The 19,573-nt window shown below is 40.3% G+C and overlaps 1 protein-coding gene across 1 annotated transcript; it reads left to right on the plus strand.

Annotated features, from left to right (window-relative positions):
- Window positions 1–685: 685 nt before the first annotated feature.
- Window positions 686–5,509, plus strand: LOC103325787 (G-type lectin S-receptor-like serine/threonine-protein kinase At1g67520). The gene is made up of 7 exons (XM_089048914.1): window positions 686–1,997; window positions 2,080–2,199; window positions 2,299–2,510; window positions 2,630–2,840; window positions 2,984–3,221; window positions 3,337–3,487; window positions 3,579–5,509. Exons 1-7 carry the CDS (start codon window positions 767–769, stop codon window positions 3,885–3,887), a joined length of 2,472 nt encoding a protein of 823 aa, XP_088905040.1. The 5' UTR covers window positions 686–766; the 3' UTR covers window positions 3,888–5,509.
- The last annotated feature ends 14,064 nt before the right edge of the window (window positions 5,510–19,573 follow it).

Below are 19,573 nucleotides of genomic sequence, written 5' to 3' on the forward strand. Positions count from 1 at the left end.
AGAAAAGAGATAATAAAAAGGGTCACGACACACATCTATCCCACTCAAAGGTGTACACTATATATTTTGGTATTTCTCAGGATTGATCCATCACTCACAAACCATTAGGGCACCCCTATCTTGACCGAGGATGCTTAGACAGGCTCACCGACCGAATTGACCTCAGAATAGAAATATCACTCATATCAGTGTCGAACATTTATCGATGACTTTTAACCGCTAGTCAAAGACAACATCCATGCTCGTAAAATACCCAAATCAACATTTGGTACATGTCACATACTTCTACATAAAATAAATAAATAAAACAAATAACAAGCATTGATGAAGAATATATACAGAAGTATATATTGGAATAATTCACCTCGAGTACTAGGAAGTTAAGGTTGTACTAACAATGTATATACAAACAAGCGGAACATTCTACTTAATTAATTGTTGTTGCTCGGGGTCTCCTCCTAGCCGGCTTTGCTATTCTCGGTATTGGAGTATAGTAACTCTCCAGCTCATAAATTTTGATATTGGTTTCAGCCTTTCACTTTTATTCATTCCAACATCTCTCTCTCTCTCTCTCTCTCTCTCTCTCTCTCTCTCTCTCTCCCCTATAACCCTTCTATGAGCACATTGACTTCCTTTTTTCTTTTTTTCTTTTTGTGGCTTTAAAATATATCATTTCCACCTTGAAAGTTTAAGTGATAAGATTCTTATATGTCTGAAAAGAGGAGTTTTCATGACCATCTAGACAGTCTGGCCTTTGGTCATTCTCATGGCTGCTGGTCGGATGATGAAGTGCTTCATAATGTTGATCATTTTTGCATCCCGGTGGACATGGCACAATGCAACCGACACATTGAAACAAGGGGACACTCTCAATTCCACCGGTTCCTTAGTTTCATCATCAGGGAAGTTCTCTTTGAATTTTACCCTAAGAACGATCCATGGCTCAGATTCCAACTTTCTTTCTATCATGCGCATTAAACGTGAGGCAAACAGAGCATGGATTGCGAACCCAGACTTACCTATTTCATCCTCCTCTTCCCCACTTCTCACCTTGGACACCAACAATACGTTGAAAATTATTCACCAGGGTGGCGATCCTTTTGTCCTTTCCACTGCTCCACAAACTAATGACACTAGTACTAGTGTTGTGGCTACCCTTTTGGATTCGGGCAACTTCGTCCTGCAAGAAGTGAGCTCTGTCAACAGATCAACGATCCGGGTCTTTTGGCAAAGTTTTGATCATCCACTAGACACATTTTTACCAGGCATGAAATTGGGGATTGACCATAGAAATGGCCACATTTGGTCTCTTTTATCACGTGGATCTAGGGACAACCCGCTGTCCCCCGGTCCTTTCAGCCTTGATTGGGATCCCAATGGACACCAATTGAAAATCAAGAAAGATGGGGTGGTTTATTGGACTAGCGGGGTCTTTTCTGATGGGAGATTTGAATTTATTTTGCCTGATGTGTCCAAGAAGAGGTACAATTTTAGCATTGTTTCAAATCAAAATGAAGACTACCTCACTTACACTAGTAAAAATGATCCAAGTGCTCCTGAGCCAGAATGGGTTCTATTCCCAGAGGGGTATCTTTCTGACTATGGGGCACACGTCGATAATTATATTACAGAAGTACGGTACTGTGATGGCTATAACATTGTTGGAGGGTGTGTGAAAAGGGACCGCCCAAGTGATTGTATTGAGTTATTTGGTGATGAATTTGAGATTAAAAAAGGTTACTTCAAGATCATCAACTCTACAAGTATAAATACTTCAAGACCCGCAAGCTGGATTGGCACCGATGATATTGACTGTAAGGCCAATTGTTGGCAAGATTGTGACTGCCTTGGATTCGACTTATCATTTCTTAATCAGACTAAGGATGCACGATGCCAATTTTGGAGTGTGGACTGTGAGTTCATTGAAGAGCTCACTGCCAATACAAGTTTTGTTTTGCAGCCAAAATCACCACATTCACCACCTCAGAAAAAGATTGGTAGGTGTCGCTATGTACTTATCTTTCTAATATATTGAGCTTCTCGTTTTAGAATATGTATTCTCACTAACCATATCTCTAGATGCAACACCCGCACGCAAGTGGTTCTGGATTGGCACTTCTATTGCTGCAGCTCTAGTGGTAATGTTGTTCTGCATCTTTTGCCATCGACTAAGAAGGACAAAACTTATACTTTCAGCAGGTAAATGCTTTGAGCATAATGTGCGCACTTGTTAGCCAAAATTTCAAATCTTTTTTATCATCGTTGTCCTAACTATTGAAATTTGAAATTTCAAAATAGCCAAGATTAACGGGGCAAAGATTCAGAACGAATTACTTGACTTCATGAAATCTAAGAGACCTACTCATCATGTGAATGGGCTTCAAAATGATGATGGAAACATAAGGCCTCATGATTTAATCGTATTTAGCTATGTATCTGTCTTGGCTGCCACGAGAAACTTCTCAGAAGAAAACAAACTCGGACAAGGGGGCTTTGGACCTGTCTATAAGGTAACATTTAAAATTATAGAAAGTTTTTCTATTTATACTATGAATAGCCCAGAAATATATTACGTAGTTCTTTTCTTTTTGAAACAATTACTAATAAGTATTATGGATTAACAATTCAGGGAAAATTGGTTACGGGACGAGAAATAGCTGTGAAGAGGCTTTCAAAATGTTCTGCGCAGGGAGCATTGGAGTTTAAGAATGAATTGATACTCATATATGAACTTCAACACACAAACCTTGTTCAGCTTTTTGGATTTTGCATCCATGGTGAAGAGAGGATGTTGATATATGAGTACATGCCAAACAAAAGCTTGGACTGCTTTTTATTTGGTTGGCAATCAAGACTACTTTACTCTTAGTGCTCGATTTGATCATTTCTTAACCTTAATATGGGAAACAAGTCATTTCTGATTAACTGTCAAAATCTATAATTATTAACAAATTTTTTACTTAGTTGACTCTGTATTGGACAGATTCAAGCCGAGGTGGTCTACTAGATTGGAAGAAGCGTTTTAGTATAATTGAAGGGATCACACAAGGGTTGCTGTACTTGCACAAATACTCGAGAACAAGAATAATTCATAGAGATTTAAAAGCTAGTAATATTCTGCTTGACGAAAGCATGAATCCCAAAATTTCTGATTTTGGTATGGCAAGGATTTTCACGCATAACGAGGAAGAAGCAAATACTAATAGGGTTATGGGGACATAGTAAGTGATCATGACATCCTTATTATAACATGTTCCACTTTTAGTTGGTAATTTTCTAAACATGCATTTAGATAAGGGGATGTACTAAAGAGATTTTTGTTTCCTTCTTTTACAGTGGTTATATGTCTCCCGAGTATGCTATGAAAGGAATTTTTTCAATAAAGTCCGACGTCTATAGTTTTGGAGTGCTAATGCTTGAAATCATAAGTGGGAGGAGAAACAATAGCTTCTACAATGATGATCGGATGCTCAATATAGTAGGCTACGTATGTCGAACAAATTAACAATAACAGTTATGGCTAGCTAAAATTTTCTTATTTGAGTTGCTCAAAATACTTCTGTACGTTTCTTCTGCAGACATGGAAATTATGGAAAGAAGGTGCAGGGTTGCAGTTGATGGATCCAACACTAGGTGATTCATGCAATGGTGATCAACTATTGAGATGCATTCATGTTGGTCTACTCTGCGTGGAGGAACATCCAGCCGATCGGCCCACTATGCAAGATGTCGTTTCTATGTTGACAAATGAAAATATGTCACTGCCTGTACCTACAAAACCAGCATTTTGCACAGAAAGAAATGTGGTCACGTCTGGCATAGCTGGAAAGGGACCAGAACTTGTATCAATAAATGGGCTGTCCATTTCCGATTTGGATGGACGTTAACACCTCATGACATAGTCTTCTTCATATATATATACATATATATATATATATATCTATCGGTTAAAGAAAACAAAATTTTGGGCTAAAAAATTTGGAAAACGAACGTCTTAGGGACAAGGGATTTAGGGTCACTTTATTTATTTTTAGCCTAATGTATTAACAATATTCACATAAAAATCGTTATATCCACAATAAGTATGTTATGAATAGCCATAGGCACATATATAATTATAGATATAAAATTATAAAAGTTATTGAGCAAAAGGGAAAAGAAGAAGAAGAATCAGAAAATTTGGACAGAAATGAAGCTGATTTGGTCTCCCGAGAATGCAACCAAGGCCTACATCGACACCGTTCCATCTGTAAGCAATTCTTTCATGAAAAGTTTCTTGCTTTAGTTGATTTCGTGACGTATGAATTTAATTTCTTGGGTTTCATTTGTTTTTCTTGATTTTTATGATCTGGGCTTTGTTTGCAGTGTGAGGTTTTTCATGAATCTGGGGTTGCAGAGCTCGTTTCAGCCAGGGTGGAAAGCAGAGTTCATTGTTGAGACGTGGTCACTGCAACAACAAGCATTGGACTTGAAATTGCCAGACACCACACGTGTGTGTGGTCCCAGATGACCAGTCAAGGGCAGTATTTGTGACAGCAATGAAAGAGGCAGGGATGGCGCCAGAGGTTCTTGCTGGGGAGCCAGAGGAGGTCATGGCCGAGCTTGTGGGGATAGATTTTCTGGTTGTGGATTCAAAGCCAAAGACTTTGCTAGAGTTTTGAGGCAGAGCCCTAGGGGTGCAGTTTTGGTGTGCAAGAATGCCGATTCAAGAAGTGCTTCTAGTTTCAGATGGAGAAGTGTTGTGGATTGTGGGTCAAGACGTATATACAAGTTTAGGTCACCAAACAGAAAGACTAAAAAAAACACACTTGGATCAAGACGTCTTAACCCACAATGCACAAAGCATTTCTTGAATTGGCATTCTTGCATACCAAAACTGCACCCCGATGGCTCAGTCTTGCCTGCCTCAAAACCCTAGCAAAGTCTTTGCGCTTTGAATCCATAACCAGAAAATCTATCCCCACAAGCCCGGCCATGACCTCCTCTGGCTCCCTAACAAGAACCTCTGGCTCCATCCCTGCCTCTTTCATTGCTGTCACAAATTCTGCCCTTGACTGGTCATCTAGGACCACACACACGACACGTGTGGTGTCTGGCAATTTCAAGCCCAATGCTTGTTTGTTGCAGTGACCCCTCCTTGTGACCACGTCTCAACGATGAACTCTGCGTTCCAACCGGCAGCCATGGCTGAAACGAGCTCGGCAATCCTAGAGCCATGGCTGAAACGAGCTCTGCAATCCTAGATTCATGAAAAACCTCACACTGCAAACAAAACCCAGATCATAAAAATCAAGAAAAACAAATGAAACCCAAGAAATTAAATTCATACGGCATGAAATCAACTAAAGCAAGAAACTTTTCAAGAAAGAATTGCTTGGAACGGTGTCGATGTAAGCCTTGGCTGCAGTATCGGGAGACCAAATCAGCTTCGTTTCTGTCCAAATTTTACTTCTGATTCTTTTTCTTCTTTTCGCTTTTGCTCAATATATGTGAGCAAAATGAATAGCTATACTATTAATCGCTATAGGCACATATAGAACTATATATATGTCTATAATCGCACAAAGGTTCATACCGATGGTTATTGGTATACATAAATAAATCCCATAATTAGAACATTAAAAACTGACGGAAAAATTACTGGCTAGATTATATGAAAAGGGCATTTTAGGAATATGAAAAATTCGAACTTGCTGACTCATCATGTAATATAAGGAAATTTGATGAGTTGAAGTTGTTGAACATAAAGTAAACATATGCATTAGAATCATTTAATTTGAAACGAACACAACTTACAATCCTGATATGGACAATAATAAAAGCGCAATCTACAGGGGTCCAAGAGATTTGTAGTCACTCACCGTTGGATGTAAATTCAACGCTTCATTCACTCTTGCACTTATTTTAAGAAACTTTTTTGAACCATTTGATTAATATCTAACAGTGGGTGACCACAATCTCTTGGTCTCCTGTGGTCCAAGAGATTGGGACTAAATAAAAGGGTGTTATAAAATCAATTGAGTACACCCTAATATTTAAATCAAAATGTAAAATTAACTAAGTACACTTTATTTAATTACCAAAAATACCCTTGAAGTATTCTAATACACTATCACACAACACCAAACCCATTTGAGAGCTGCCAGTGACGAGTTCAAATTATATATGAGCAGCCACAGTTCATTGCAAGCACTGGAAACCAAAGCTTCTCAAATGCGCAGTTGACTAAGAACACAGATACAAATCAAATTATTGTTGCTGATGTGAGTTTGATGTGCTAGTTGTCATATTTTATGCATTTTGTTTCAATCTTAGTATCCGTTTGGCATTGATTATTTAGGGGAAAATCACTTTCTTTGAAAGTGACGCGCGTGTTAGTGTGTTTGGTAAAAATAGGAGAACGCAATTATTTGAGAAATTCACTGTTAACGACAATGCGTAAATTACTCAAATGGTCCTCAAACTTGTACTCGATTTACATTTTGGTCCCTAAATTAAATTATTAGTCCAAATGATACATAAACTTTATTTTAATCGTCCATTTGATCCAACCGTTACATACTGTCAATACTGTTGTTAAATATGAGGGCAAATTGGTCATTTCGTACGTTAAAAATAAATAAAACTCCCTCCCTCCCTCCCTCAAGCTCCAACCCCCAAACCCATGCTCCTCCCTACCCTCCACCCAAGCCAGCAACTACAGACAAAGAAAAGAAAAAATCTTCCACAAACCCTCCCAACTAACCCAGAGCTTCCACAAACCCCTTCCTCTTGCCCACCTCCTCAGGAGCTTTCCTCTTCCTCTAAGTCTCTTCAATAAAGCTCCAACCCCCAAACCCATGCTCCTCTCTACCCTCCACCCAAGCCAGCAACTACAGACAAAGAAAAGAAAAAAATCTTCCACAAACCCCCTCCCAACTAACCCAGAACTTCCACAAACCCCTTCCTCTTGCCCACCTCCTCAGGAGCTTTCCTCTTCCTCTAAGTCTCTTCAGCAATCTTTGTTAGTATTATTTTGGACATTAATTGTTGGGTTGAATGGTTGAAGGCCATTGACAAACCATCTTCTTCTTTTTTCCAGCTCTTGCCCCAAACCCATCTCCTCCATCTCTCACACAATAACACCAACTTTCTCAATTCTCAGAATTTTTCTCTGTCTCGAAGTTCTTATCAATGGAGGCCATTGTTTGCCGCGACCACAACAACAAAGAGAACCTCCCTCCTTCCTCTTCCATTGCAAATCTGACTAACCCCGTTCCTGAAAATGAGTCTTCTTCCAACAAATGTAATAAGAAGACGAGATTAAGGAGGAATCCTCTTGTTGATATAACCAATCTCTACATTTACGGCAATCAATCAAGTTTCGCCTTTCGGGTCATCTACCAAGCGCAACTCTTCCCTTCTCTTCTTCTTCTTCCTCTGTCTCTGGCTCTGCATCAAATTCTCGGAAAAGAAAATCAACCCAAGAGGATAATACAAATTCTAGTAAAGTCAACAACTCCAACTCCAAGTCTCTGAGGATGGGTTTCAGATAATTTTTCTTATGTGTTTTCTTCCTTTGCTGTTTCTGTAATATCTAATTGTACACAGTAATTGGAGAGGTCTATAGGGAATTGGGGAGAAGAAATCGAAGGGAGGGGGTTTGGGTCTCATGATTTTTTTTTCTCTTTTTCTTCAATTATTTTCTAATTTTGTATTTATTTTAATCCTATTTTATTTGTTAATTATGAAAACTTGTATTTGCCCCTAAAATTTGGTTACATTTAACAGAAAATGTAACGATTGGATCAAATGGACAATTAAAATAGATTTTATATATCATTTAGACTAATAATTTAATTTATGAACCAAAATGTAAATCGAGTACAAATTTGAGGATCATTTTAGTAATTTACCCACCAAATAGTTTGGGAAAACAAGAGTGGAGGTGATTTTTGTTTCAACTTTCTCGAGAATCAAGTTGGAACAGTCAGAACATTAATGAATTTTTACAAACTACCCAACATAACCTTACTTCTTTTTACAATTTCCACAAAATGCCCTCTTTTCTATTTTCTATTCCACATACTGTGATTCTTTCATTTCTTTTCGCCGTCCAATAGCTTGGCAATGCGAGATTGATTGCATAAAGTCCCAAAGTCCAATATTTGTTTTCAGACCCCAAAAAAAAAGTCCAATATTTGTTATATTTCAAATTTAAAATTATGGAAATTTTCTTACACTGTTAAAATTATAATAGTGTAAAATTTTAGTGCAGTCAAAATAGTTTTCCACACATTATTTATTTTATTATTAAAATAATTTTTAGGGTGTTATGGTTAAAACAACATATTTAACACAAGAATTACATAAGCGACTTTTTTTTTAACCGAACACATGAATAGTGTTGAGGCCCAAAATATTCACGGTTCGGCCCAAATAAATTCTTGGCCCAATGTGATGCTTTACCAAGAAGAAACCCGATTTGGGCATGCGAAAGTTCATCATATGCGCTTGCACACATGCCACGCCAAACGACACGCCACGCTAAGCAAGGAATTATCATTCCGCACCTAATCACGCCACAAGCTTAAGTGGGCCCCAAGCCACTCAAATACCCGGGGCTTGCTTGAGTGGGTTGTGGCATGGATGGTGATAAATCAACATGAGGCCCATTGATGGACCAAGAAATGGAAAGTCTCGGGTTGCTTGGGAGCCTCGAGACTCAAGCCCATTTCTTAGGCCCAAACATGTGGGTAAGCACGAGAGAAAAAATAGCCCAAAAGCCCAAGCAAAATAACCTAGCCAAGAGATAACCCAACCAAAATAAAGTCCAAACTAAGAAGCCCAATGTTTAGTAAAAGCCCTTTTGCTTAGGAAATCACCTTGGCCCATATAAAAATCCTAAAATAGCCCACAAAAAACCTCAGCTTTTGGAGAAAGCAGAGGACACGTGAAGAGCAGATGGCAGACTCCTTAAGTAAAGCTGCTGAAACCAGTCTCAAGCCAAAGACATCCAAAGAACCGATGAATACCATCCCGCATGCTGTCAGAAGCATCCTTGGACCAGCATGTATTTTCACCTCTTTTCCTTCATGATTCAGCCAAGGAAGAGGAAAGAAAAGAAGAAAAACAGCAAACCAAGAGTGGAAGCTCCATTGCACACCAAGGAAAGGAGGATGTTGAGCCCAAACTCAATTCATGAAAATAGATACAATCTTTGCCAAGAAAGGGAAGTCAGAGAAGGGGAGGAGAAAGGAGAAAAGCTTAGCCAAAGTAAGTAGAAGCCATTAGGGTTTCTTGAAAATTGGTGATTTCCGGCAGCTATAAATTGAGCCTTCCTCTACCCAACAAAAACACCCCACAACCTGAGAGCAAGCTTTTCTCTCTATCTTGCAAAACTGACTGTGCAATCGTTCATCTTCTTCTCCAATTTGTTTTTCTGGCAAGCTGCCAGAAGAACTCTGCCTTTCTTTTTCCTCTTTCCTAGTCGAATTCCTCACAAAACACCTCATTCCTTACTTAAACACTTTCTTTTCTCATAAACCAAGCCTAATTTCTCTCTTAGTGCTAAACCCATGTTGATTTTGCTCCCATGCCACATGCCACTCATGCTGAGCTGAAAAGACTATCTGTAAGCATGCCAAAACTATCTGCAAGTTACCATTATTCTCGTTGGTGAAGATAACCAAAATACTTCCTAAGGCTCTACTCGCCTTTTCGAGGTATTTTGGGGCTTAATTTTCGAACTCAGCTCAAGGGGCAATTTCTTCCATTTTGCCATTTACTGCACAGCCCGTAGTAGCTGAAGAAAAAAAGCCCTACATAAATTGGCGACTACTGGGATTAAGCCACGTCTTCGCACTAATGCCTCCAAAGAAGAAGACCAGAAGCAATAAACTGAGGAAATAAAGAGATAAGAGCATTCCCTCTTTCTTTTTCTTTTTCCTTTCACTATCTACTTTGTAGAACAAACATAATATAGATTACTCACATGCTCCCTTTGCTTGTGTCTTAGATATCCATTCTCAAGCAAAACAATATCTTGTAAGACGATCGGGGGCTTCAGCCAACGTGCAAGCCGCTGACCACCGCTGCCAATGGTTGAGGCTAGCTCGCTGCTCACCTCTCCGCCATGATACATCATCAGCAAGTCCGCCATCGCCGTAAATCACCTTCATAGCAGCCCTCACCTCTCTAGAGTTGTGAAAACACGGTGAGAGAGGGAGAAGGAACACTTGCTCAATGCTCTTAGCCTCATCTCTGCGAATGGCTTCACCAAGCGTTATATCGGTCCTGTGCAAGGGACCCAAGCCTCCAAACAACAAACAAGAAAACAAATGCTCTCATGTTTCCTACCCAACATCTCAACACACTGCCATTATCATTTATTCCTTAGACAAATCTCTCTCTATACTTCCAGTCATAGGGGTTCAAGCACCGAAAGAGCACTGAAGGGTGGAAGAAGAACAGAGCTACCAAAATCCAAACACCACTGCTGGAAGAGTCGCTTGCCAGAGGCACATGCTACCACCGAATCATGCCAAACTGTCACCGTTGCAACAAAGGGATATCCCAAGTTCATCATGTCATGCAATGACCCAAACAAATACTAAGAAGGCCATGTTGCAAGAGTTTTTGTAGCCTATGCCAATCAAATCCTTTTCTGATGATTATGTTGCACTTGGGGGCTGATGAAGGAATTCATTGCAATCACCACAGCAGCGATTCGAAAACCCCAAATGAGCTTAAAAATCCATTATTACCAAAACCACTATTCCCAGACCAAAAATCTCCTTGAAATCCCAATTATGTTACTATGACCTCCAAGTTCGCCATCACTTGTTATTGTAACCCAACACATTTGCTGCAGTGACCACATACAAAGCTCAAGCTTCAATAGCCAAGTCCAAGCTTTTGGTTCCTAAAACATGTTCACAACAGCTGCAACAAACAATACCTAAGTTGCCATAACTGATATGTTCCAACGCCTCAAGCACTTTCTAAGCCTTGACCATTCCAATGACTAAGTTTAGGAGTCAAAACCAAAAGGCTATCAGGATGTCTCAATTGCCACAATTCCATAATTCCATAATCAAGCATCATCAAGCCCCGAGCTTTAGTCAAGGAATCCAAGCACTATGCTTTACTCAAGAAGGAAAACATCTCAATTCATGGCGAATGAAAGGAAAATATTGCAAAGGTAGTGCTATGATACTGCTGGAAGAACCTAAATGCTGTCAAGATGAAGTTTATTTTACCAAGCAATCAGAATTTTTGAAGCGATGTCAAGCTTTCAAGAAAAGGGGTGCTAAAAGCGTATTTTCCTATATTCATCCATTCTTCACCTGCAACATCCACCACTGCTTGCCATACTCTAAGAAAGATCTTACACGCCGAGATACATGACAAAACTCTAAGAGGCAAGCTATTGACAAGGACCCCTTGCCAAAACGAAGGGGAAAGTAGATGGCTACTGTCATTACGTGCTTTGATGACTTGCTCGACGACGACGTATTGTGCCACCTGTGGAAGAATGACCCAAAGAAACCGGAGGCTATGTGGGAACCTTGTGGAAATATGAGGAAGGCCAACTTGAGCAAATATTCAAAATCTGCAAGCTATAACACCCCATGGCTACTTGCTAATTGATGGGAGAATGGTTCCAGCAGTGAAGTATTCACGTTGGACATGCTGGAAGAAAGCCACTCGGAGGCTTCATTTGGTCATCAAAATTATCAAGAGGCAGCTGTTGTAACCTCTCATAACTTCACAGAGGTTGAAGGAAGTACAATGGGTTAGGAGCTGCAAATCACTCTTTGATTAGTTTGGTTATGAGCTGCAGGCAAGCAAAGCTGCAACTGTGGCTCAGTTAAATATCTCTACAGAGCATGGCATCCTAGTACAACACATGCCAAATACATGCCAACCTAAGCCGCAAGCTGTGCTATTGCAAGTCATGCACAACCTTGGGCCCTTTCATACTTGGGGGCTTAATTTGATGGGGATTGGATGATGCTGGAACGGATTGGCAAGGTGCAAGGTAAACAAAGTAGTCATTTGACAAGGCTGGCCTTTAGGTCTCGTGATCTCCGAGTGTAAACCGAGCCGCTTCGCTGATCTGCTCGCATTTCTTCCAGCGGCCGATATGGGGCCGCTCGCCGATCGAGGCCAGCTTCTGCTGATCAGCTTCGGCTCACGATCTTCTTCAAGGCATCAAAAGATTAGATGATGCTGGAACAACACGATACAACACCTGGAAGCTTTATAAAGCTCGTGCACATATTGGTTCGACCCTTTGGGGAAGGTGGGAAGCTATTTTGTCAAGCCTAGAATCTAGATAAGCCATGCAAAAGAAGCTTTCGAAGATTTTGCTTCTAAAAAAAAAAATAATAATAATAATAATAATAATAATAAAATAAAATAAAATAAAATTTTTCAAGCAGTTCATAAAGACAATTATGGCCAACAAAGCAGTACATATACATATCTACACAGAAATATGCAACATGCCTCAAGCATTCAGAAATTAATGCAAGTTCCAGTGGTTCAGTAGTACATTAAAAGGTCATAATGACATAGTCATTAGATTATCTGAAAAGTACACAGCCATCGCAAAAACAAGGTTACACATGCTGGAGATTAGTACATCCTATGGTATCAAGAAAGATGGAAGCTGTGCACCAAGCCAATCAATTTTGCCAAAGAAAACAACCTGCGAAATAAAAGGAGGCAGCACGCTGGAAGATGCAAGGCGCGCCGGCAGCTATGTCGCATGTTCCGAGAAGAGGATGAGTAGGAGGCAAAGATCGCTTTGAAGGTGCAGTGGCGGCGGCAGCTATGTTGGATGTTCCGAGAAGAGGAGAAGTAGAATGCAAGACGCTGGAAGGTGCAGGCGCGCCGCAGCTATGTCGCATGTTCGAGAAGAGGATGAGTAGGAGGCAAGATCGCTGAAGGTGCAGGCGGCGCAGCTATGTTGGATGTTCCGAGAAAAGAATGAGTATGAGGCAGATCGCTAGAAGGAGCAGGGCATTGTCTACCCCTGCATCGGATGTCCCAAGAACATAGGGGCTATGGGAATCATGCCATCATGCGCTATTGCTAAAGCCAAGGGGAACACCTGCGCATGCAGACAATCTTGGGAAAAGTCACAGAGAAGGAATTTCCCGAACCATAATGATACAAACGCAGCAAGACAACACTGGCTCTTCGCCTACTGCAACATCTTCACAAGCATTCTTGAGAAATGGAGGGGGCCTTCCCCTCTTCAATTGATCATCCGTTGAATAAAGGTAGCCACTAATAATTGACAACGGGTTAGTGAATGCCATGGCAGGTCTTGACAAGCGATGAATCCCTGCAAGAATTGCCAACAAAGAATACGCTGAAAAAACGGCAAAGCATAAAGCTAGTTCTCTGTGTTAAAGCCAAGCAATCTCCACACTAGCATGCAAGCCCTATGAACTTTACAAGCCAAGCCAAGCAAAGCAAACTATCTTATGCCAAGCGAAATGCATAAACAAAAAAAATATTTTTGAAGCATCATGCAATCTATTACTCGAGCTCATGATGAGCAAATTTCCCATTCCATGCTCAATCAATCATTCCAGCAGACCCATTTTCACAAAGCAAGTGCTACAAACTGAGCACTATTTACCTCATAGTAACCTTTTTCACAAAAACGAAATACCTACGAGTTACACATCCTTGCAGACCCATCATACACATGTTTATGTCTATCCTTATAAAGCCAAAAAAATAAACAGTTACCCATGACCAAATTCTAAGCTCATAAAAATAAAAATAAAAAGAAACCAATGGTGCTTTTCTCAAAGCTTTCAATAGCCTCTAATCCTATGCATTAATCATACGATTACAAGCATGCGCTCGTGATGCATATAGTTCAACAACAAAAAAGTGGGTCAAGAACGCAGCACACGCAAAATATACGCCAAGCAGGGCAAGTCAAACTCAGGCCAAAGGAAACACTTAAGCAAATACCCAAGCAAAGATACAATTTATCCATGGTGTTTAAATTTTCAAGCAATTCTATGACAAGCAAATTCTTCCTCAAAATGCAAAAGGATTCAAGCATTGCAGAGCATGCACTCTATCAATTTCTATTTCCACAACATGGGAGAAAAGTCCAAATTTATTCAAGCATGCGAAAAACAAGCCTAGGCCAAGATATCAGTCTATATCTATTCCTACAGAGTTAAAAAGAAGGACCTGAGATTCCAGTGAACGAGCAAAGCCCATGGGCATGAAGAGCCCAACAAGCCCCTCGATAGATTCAAGAAATTGCAAAAAGGAAAGGGCATACCTTGTCAATCACCTCAAAGGACGACCTCAAATGCACCAAGAAAGAAGGGAGGTTGGTGCTGGAAGAAGGGTAGTAGGTGCCGGGAGAAGGGTAGTTGGTGCTAAAAGAATATCACTTTGGCACCATCATTATTTTCAGGCATACTTAAGAATTGGTCTTTCTGAAGATGGATACTTCGGCAACTAATACTTGCAAGAACTTCTTCTCATGGCTATACGACAACTCCTGAAAAATCACAAGCTTTATTCATGCAATTGCACTACAGCAAAATTTAAAGCTTTTTAGACAAAACATCTTGCGAAAGGCTTATGGGGGCTTAAGAGAATCCATCATAGCAAACAGCACATGCAAACTCCAAATGACTTGGGGGCTTCATGCCAAGCAAAAGAGAGAGACAAGAATCCTGAAGTCATGTAAATTTCAGTTTTCCTCTTGGAGGAAAGCAAACTGTTTGTTACTTATCTGGAGGAAAACAAGCTGTATGAATCTCTTCCAGCAACTCGCTTAGCCTATTCCTTCTCATCTTCAGTCTACTTCTTCCAAAGATCTTCTTTGAAGCAAGTTGCAAATATATATATATATATATATTTACAAGCAGGCCTCTACTTTGTTTCTCGACCCTGAGTAAGCCAAAGAGAATATAACCCAACTCTGCAACCAATTGTCGACCTCAACAAGCTGACTTGAGGGCTTCATGCCAAGCAAATTCAAGGAAGTACACCATGCCATCCAAACAAGCAAACTCATCTACCTTTTTTTGCCACACAGTATAAATCATCTCTTTGATTACAACAAGCCTAGATAATCTTGCATTATGGTGAGAAACAGTTTTCTATTTCCCCTTTTTGAAACAAGCCAAGTTACATTCTTCTAGCACCTACTCTATAAGCAAAGAATTTTTATCACCTACCCTATTTCAAACACCCTACCAGTACATGCCTAATTTCAAACATTCTGCCAGTTTCAAATCTTCCAAAAGCCTTCATATCGCAAAGTCAAGGTGCAAGCAACCAAAACTCACCTTCATGATACCAAATTCCTTGCAAATTAGTAAGAAGATGGCATTTCTCATGCTGTGGAATCTCTCAATCAAGCTCTGAAAAAGAAATAAGGAGTACGCTGGTCGATCAAAGCCTAAGGAACTAGTAAACAAAAAGGGGGTGCCGGAAGTAGAATTGCTATTAAAGCATAATGTTTTCCAAAGACAAGTTGCAAGAGACCAAGACTCACTTTCATGCTATCAAATTAGACTTCTCATGCTTTATCATGCTTTCGAGCTTTTAAAACAAGAGAATATGTTAGCCAAAATCAGACGCCGGAAAGGTACTCATACACAAACGGATGTGCCGGAAGCATAATTTTCTCAAAGTGCAAGCAAACTCATCTATTAAGCATTTGACAAAATTCACAAGGTGTGATACCAATTCACATGCCAAGAAATTTCATTTCATTCAAGCATTTCAAGCAATTCGGGCCTCAAAGCAAATTGAAGAATTCATGCTCTTACAACAATACCAATCCACTTCATGCTCTCACGACAATATTGCTCAAGAACATGCTTTAGCAATACTCAGATCGGCACTCAATGCCAACAGAAAAGACATGCTAAATTCTAAGCAAAAGCAACATGCCAAGCAAAACTTATACACAAGCTTTCCAACCATCCTAGCTAGAATATCCCACCTTTAGAAAATCACTATAAATCAAGCTTACAACCAACAAATCCCAGACTTTCCAGATTAGAACTAGACATATCAAGCTTCATTTTCCCAAAATTTCGTTGCATTTCGAGCTAGGGAAGCATGTCAAACAGATTTCTAAAACAGCCCATGCAGCAGAAACTGTACAGCTCCAGCACCTTAACCCTTACTTTGAAATTCCACCGAAAATTCATTTTTTCTTCAAGTGATGCAAGACCAATTCCAACATAACCATTGAGAAGTCCATTTTTATGTCTCAAAAGCTCCAACTCAGATTCGAAAAGAAACATTTCAAAAGTTCAAAAAACAGCCAGCAAGCTACTTTGAGATATTTTGACAAGCACTTGGCATGCATACCCAAGTGAGCTTGTATAACTCTTGTTTATCACCAAGCTAGAATCCTAAATCAAAAGCTCAACCTTAGAATTCGATTTCTAGTTCACAAATTCTGGGAAATACAGAGGAACTCAAGCATTCAAGCATAGAAGACAAGCATGCAACAAAGGCATCAACATCAACTCATGAACATGCTTTAGAAAAATGGAGGTAGAGAGCACTAGAATGGGTGGATGATCCTCAATTTTGGATATGTTATAGACAACATAATTTCAAGCAAATTTTGTGAAGCAAGTGCAATCATACGAGTATCATAAGTTAAAGACACATGCAGAAGAAAAATCTGCAAAGACTCACCAGCCATGGATGAATTCAGAAGTTGCAAACCAGCTTTGAGGTATCAGAAAAATGCAAAAATTTTTGCAAATTTTACTGGCTATAGTACTCGAGCAGATGAACAACTTTGATCAAGGAAGTTTTCTGATCCGAGCTTCCGAATATGACTTATGTGCTGATGCACAATACCCACGGGTTTGGGTCCTGAAGAAGAAGAAAGAAGAGAATGAGAGAAAATCATAAAATAAAGCATGCCATGCCAAATGAAAGGAAAAGAGGGTAGACACTTGCAAATAATAAAAAATTCAAAGGGAAGGGGCAACAAAATTTTGCCCATCTGAAGGCCAAGCCAGCAAGGAGACAACGTGCCCAGCTCTCTTATGCTCTCTCAAACTCGTATCTCTTCTTCCACCCATCAATACAAGCATTTGTGAATCAATCCACGCAAACCATGCAACTCAAGCATTTCACTTAGATGCAATCATTTCAAGCAAACCAAACCAAATATCACAATATCAAGCTTTTCAAGCAATACAGTCATCATAAAAATGGCAATGTTAGAACTTGGCAGTTCTAGTTGCTGGAAGCACATAGAAGAAGTCATGCTATCATTGTCCTCATTGCAACAAAGGGGTATCGTTTTTCCAAAACACCAATATTCATGCTACCGGAAGAGTGAACCCTCATGCGATCAAGCTATATCTTGATTCAACTCAACCGCTAGATTATCCAAGTCCAAGTTAATCATGCCAAGCCAAGTCACATTTTTTCCAGCACCTATTCCATGCCAAACAAAACCGTTTCCAGCACCTACCCTATTCCAAATATCCTTCCAGCACTTGTTATATTCCAAATATCCTTCCAGCACATGCCCTATTTCAAGCATTCTTCCAATATTTAGCCATCATGTCACACGATATCACCTTCACAGAAGTTTTGTCCACTAAATTCAAAGTGTTCGGAGGATGGTGCTGTAGACTCAAACACAATGGTGAATCCAGGCTTATTGCATCCGCAACTCTAAGATTAGATCCCTACCATCCACTAGCACGTCCGGCTACTGTCAAATGACATCCACCATGCTAAATGTCCCAAAAGCCATATTAAATCATGCTACCTTAGCCAAAACCAAGCACCCAAGCATGCAAGCCAAAATCAAGCGTACACGCCAATGCCAAGCATCCAAGCATACAAAGCCAAAATCAAGCGTACATGCTAATGCCAAGCATCCGAGCATACAAGCCAAAATCAAGCATACACGCCAATGCCAAGTATCAAGCCAAAATCAAGCATACACGCCAATGCCAAGCATCAGGCCAAATACCAAGCATACATGCCGACATCAAGCATACATGCCAATACCAAGTCAATGCAACTCTTGCAATCCACAATCATGCAAAATCAAGCCTCTCTACTCACTCAAGCAAATAAATCATGCAAGCTAAGTAGTTATCTTGAGCTAATCCACTAAGCATTTTCTTATATATCATGCCACCAAATAGGTCAACTTTTGGTAACTCCAGTAAGTGACCTCCAAAATTACAGTGTCTAGGAAAGTTCTTCAAGGCAACACCCTCGGTGTTTAAGAAAGATTGGGTTTTAAGTGGGACCATTGTGACCTCTCCAACCTTCCCGGAAAAGACCTGGCTGTAATTTCAGAGACTCTTAACCTGTTATCCTTGAGTTGCTCCTAAACCCATGCCATGCCATGCCACGGTAATTTATTTTGGGCTGAAAATTGATTATTCGGACCATTTCAATACACATTCATGGCCCCAATAATCAAGGGGGCTAATGTTGAGGCCCAAAATATTCACGGTTCGGCCCAAATAAATTCTCGGCCCAATGTGATGCTTTACCAAGAAGAAACCCGATTTGGGCATGCGAAAGTTCATCATATGCGCTTGCACACATGCCACGCCAAACGACACGCCACGCTAAGCAAGGAATTATCATTCCGCACCTAATCACGCCACAAGCTTAAGTGGGCCCCAAGCCACCAAATACCCGGGGCTTGCTTGAGTGGGTTGTGGCATGGATGGTGATAAATCAACATGAGGCCCATTGATGGACCAAGAAATGGAAAGTCTCGGGTTGCTTGGGAGCCTCGAGACTCAAGCCCATTTCTTAGGCCCAAACATGTGGATAAGCACGAGAGAAAAAATAGCCCAAAAGCCCAAGCAAAATAACCTAGCCAAGAGATAACCCAACCAAAATAAAGTCCAAACTAAGAAGCCCAATGTTTAGTAAAAGCCCTTTTGCTTAGGAAATCACCTTGGCCCATATAAAAATCCTAAAATAGCCCACAAAAAAACATCAGCTTTTGGAGAAAGCAGAGGACACGTGAAGAGCAGATGGCAGACTCCTTAAGTAAAGCTGCTGGAAACCAATCTCAAGCCAGAGACATCCAAAGAACCGATGAATACCATCCCGCATGTCGTGTACATCCCTTGGACCAGCATGTATTTTCACCTCTTTTCCTTCGTCAGATTCAGCCAAGGAAGAGGAAAGAAAAGAAGAAAAAACAGCAAACCAAGAGTGGAAGCTCCCATTGCACAGCCGCGGGAAAGGAGGATGTTGAGCCCCCAAATCCCCTGAATTCATGAAAATAGATGAAGCAATCTTTGCCAAGAAAGGGAAGTCAGAGAAGGGGAGGAGAAAGGGAGAAAAGCTTAGCCAAAGTAAGTAGAAGCCATTAGGGTTTCTTGAAAATTGGTGATTTCCGGCAGCTATAAATTGAGCCTTCCTCTACCCAACAAAAACACCCCACAACCTGCAGAGAGCAAGCTTTTCTCTCTATCTTGCAAAACTGACTGTGCACTGCTCATCTTCTTCTCCAATTTGTTTTTCTCGCAATGCTGCCAAGAACTCTGCCTTTCTTTTTCCTCTTTCCCTAGTC

Source organism: Prunus mume, linkage group LG3, assembly GCF_029339155.1.
Source record: "Prunus mume cultivar Tortuosa linkage group LG3, ASM2933915v1, whole genome shotgun sequence".
NCBI classification, from domain to species: Eukaryota; Viridiplantae; Streptophyta; class Magnoliopsida; order Rosales; family Rosaceae; genus Prunus; species Prunus mume.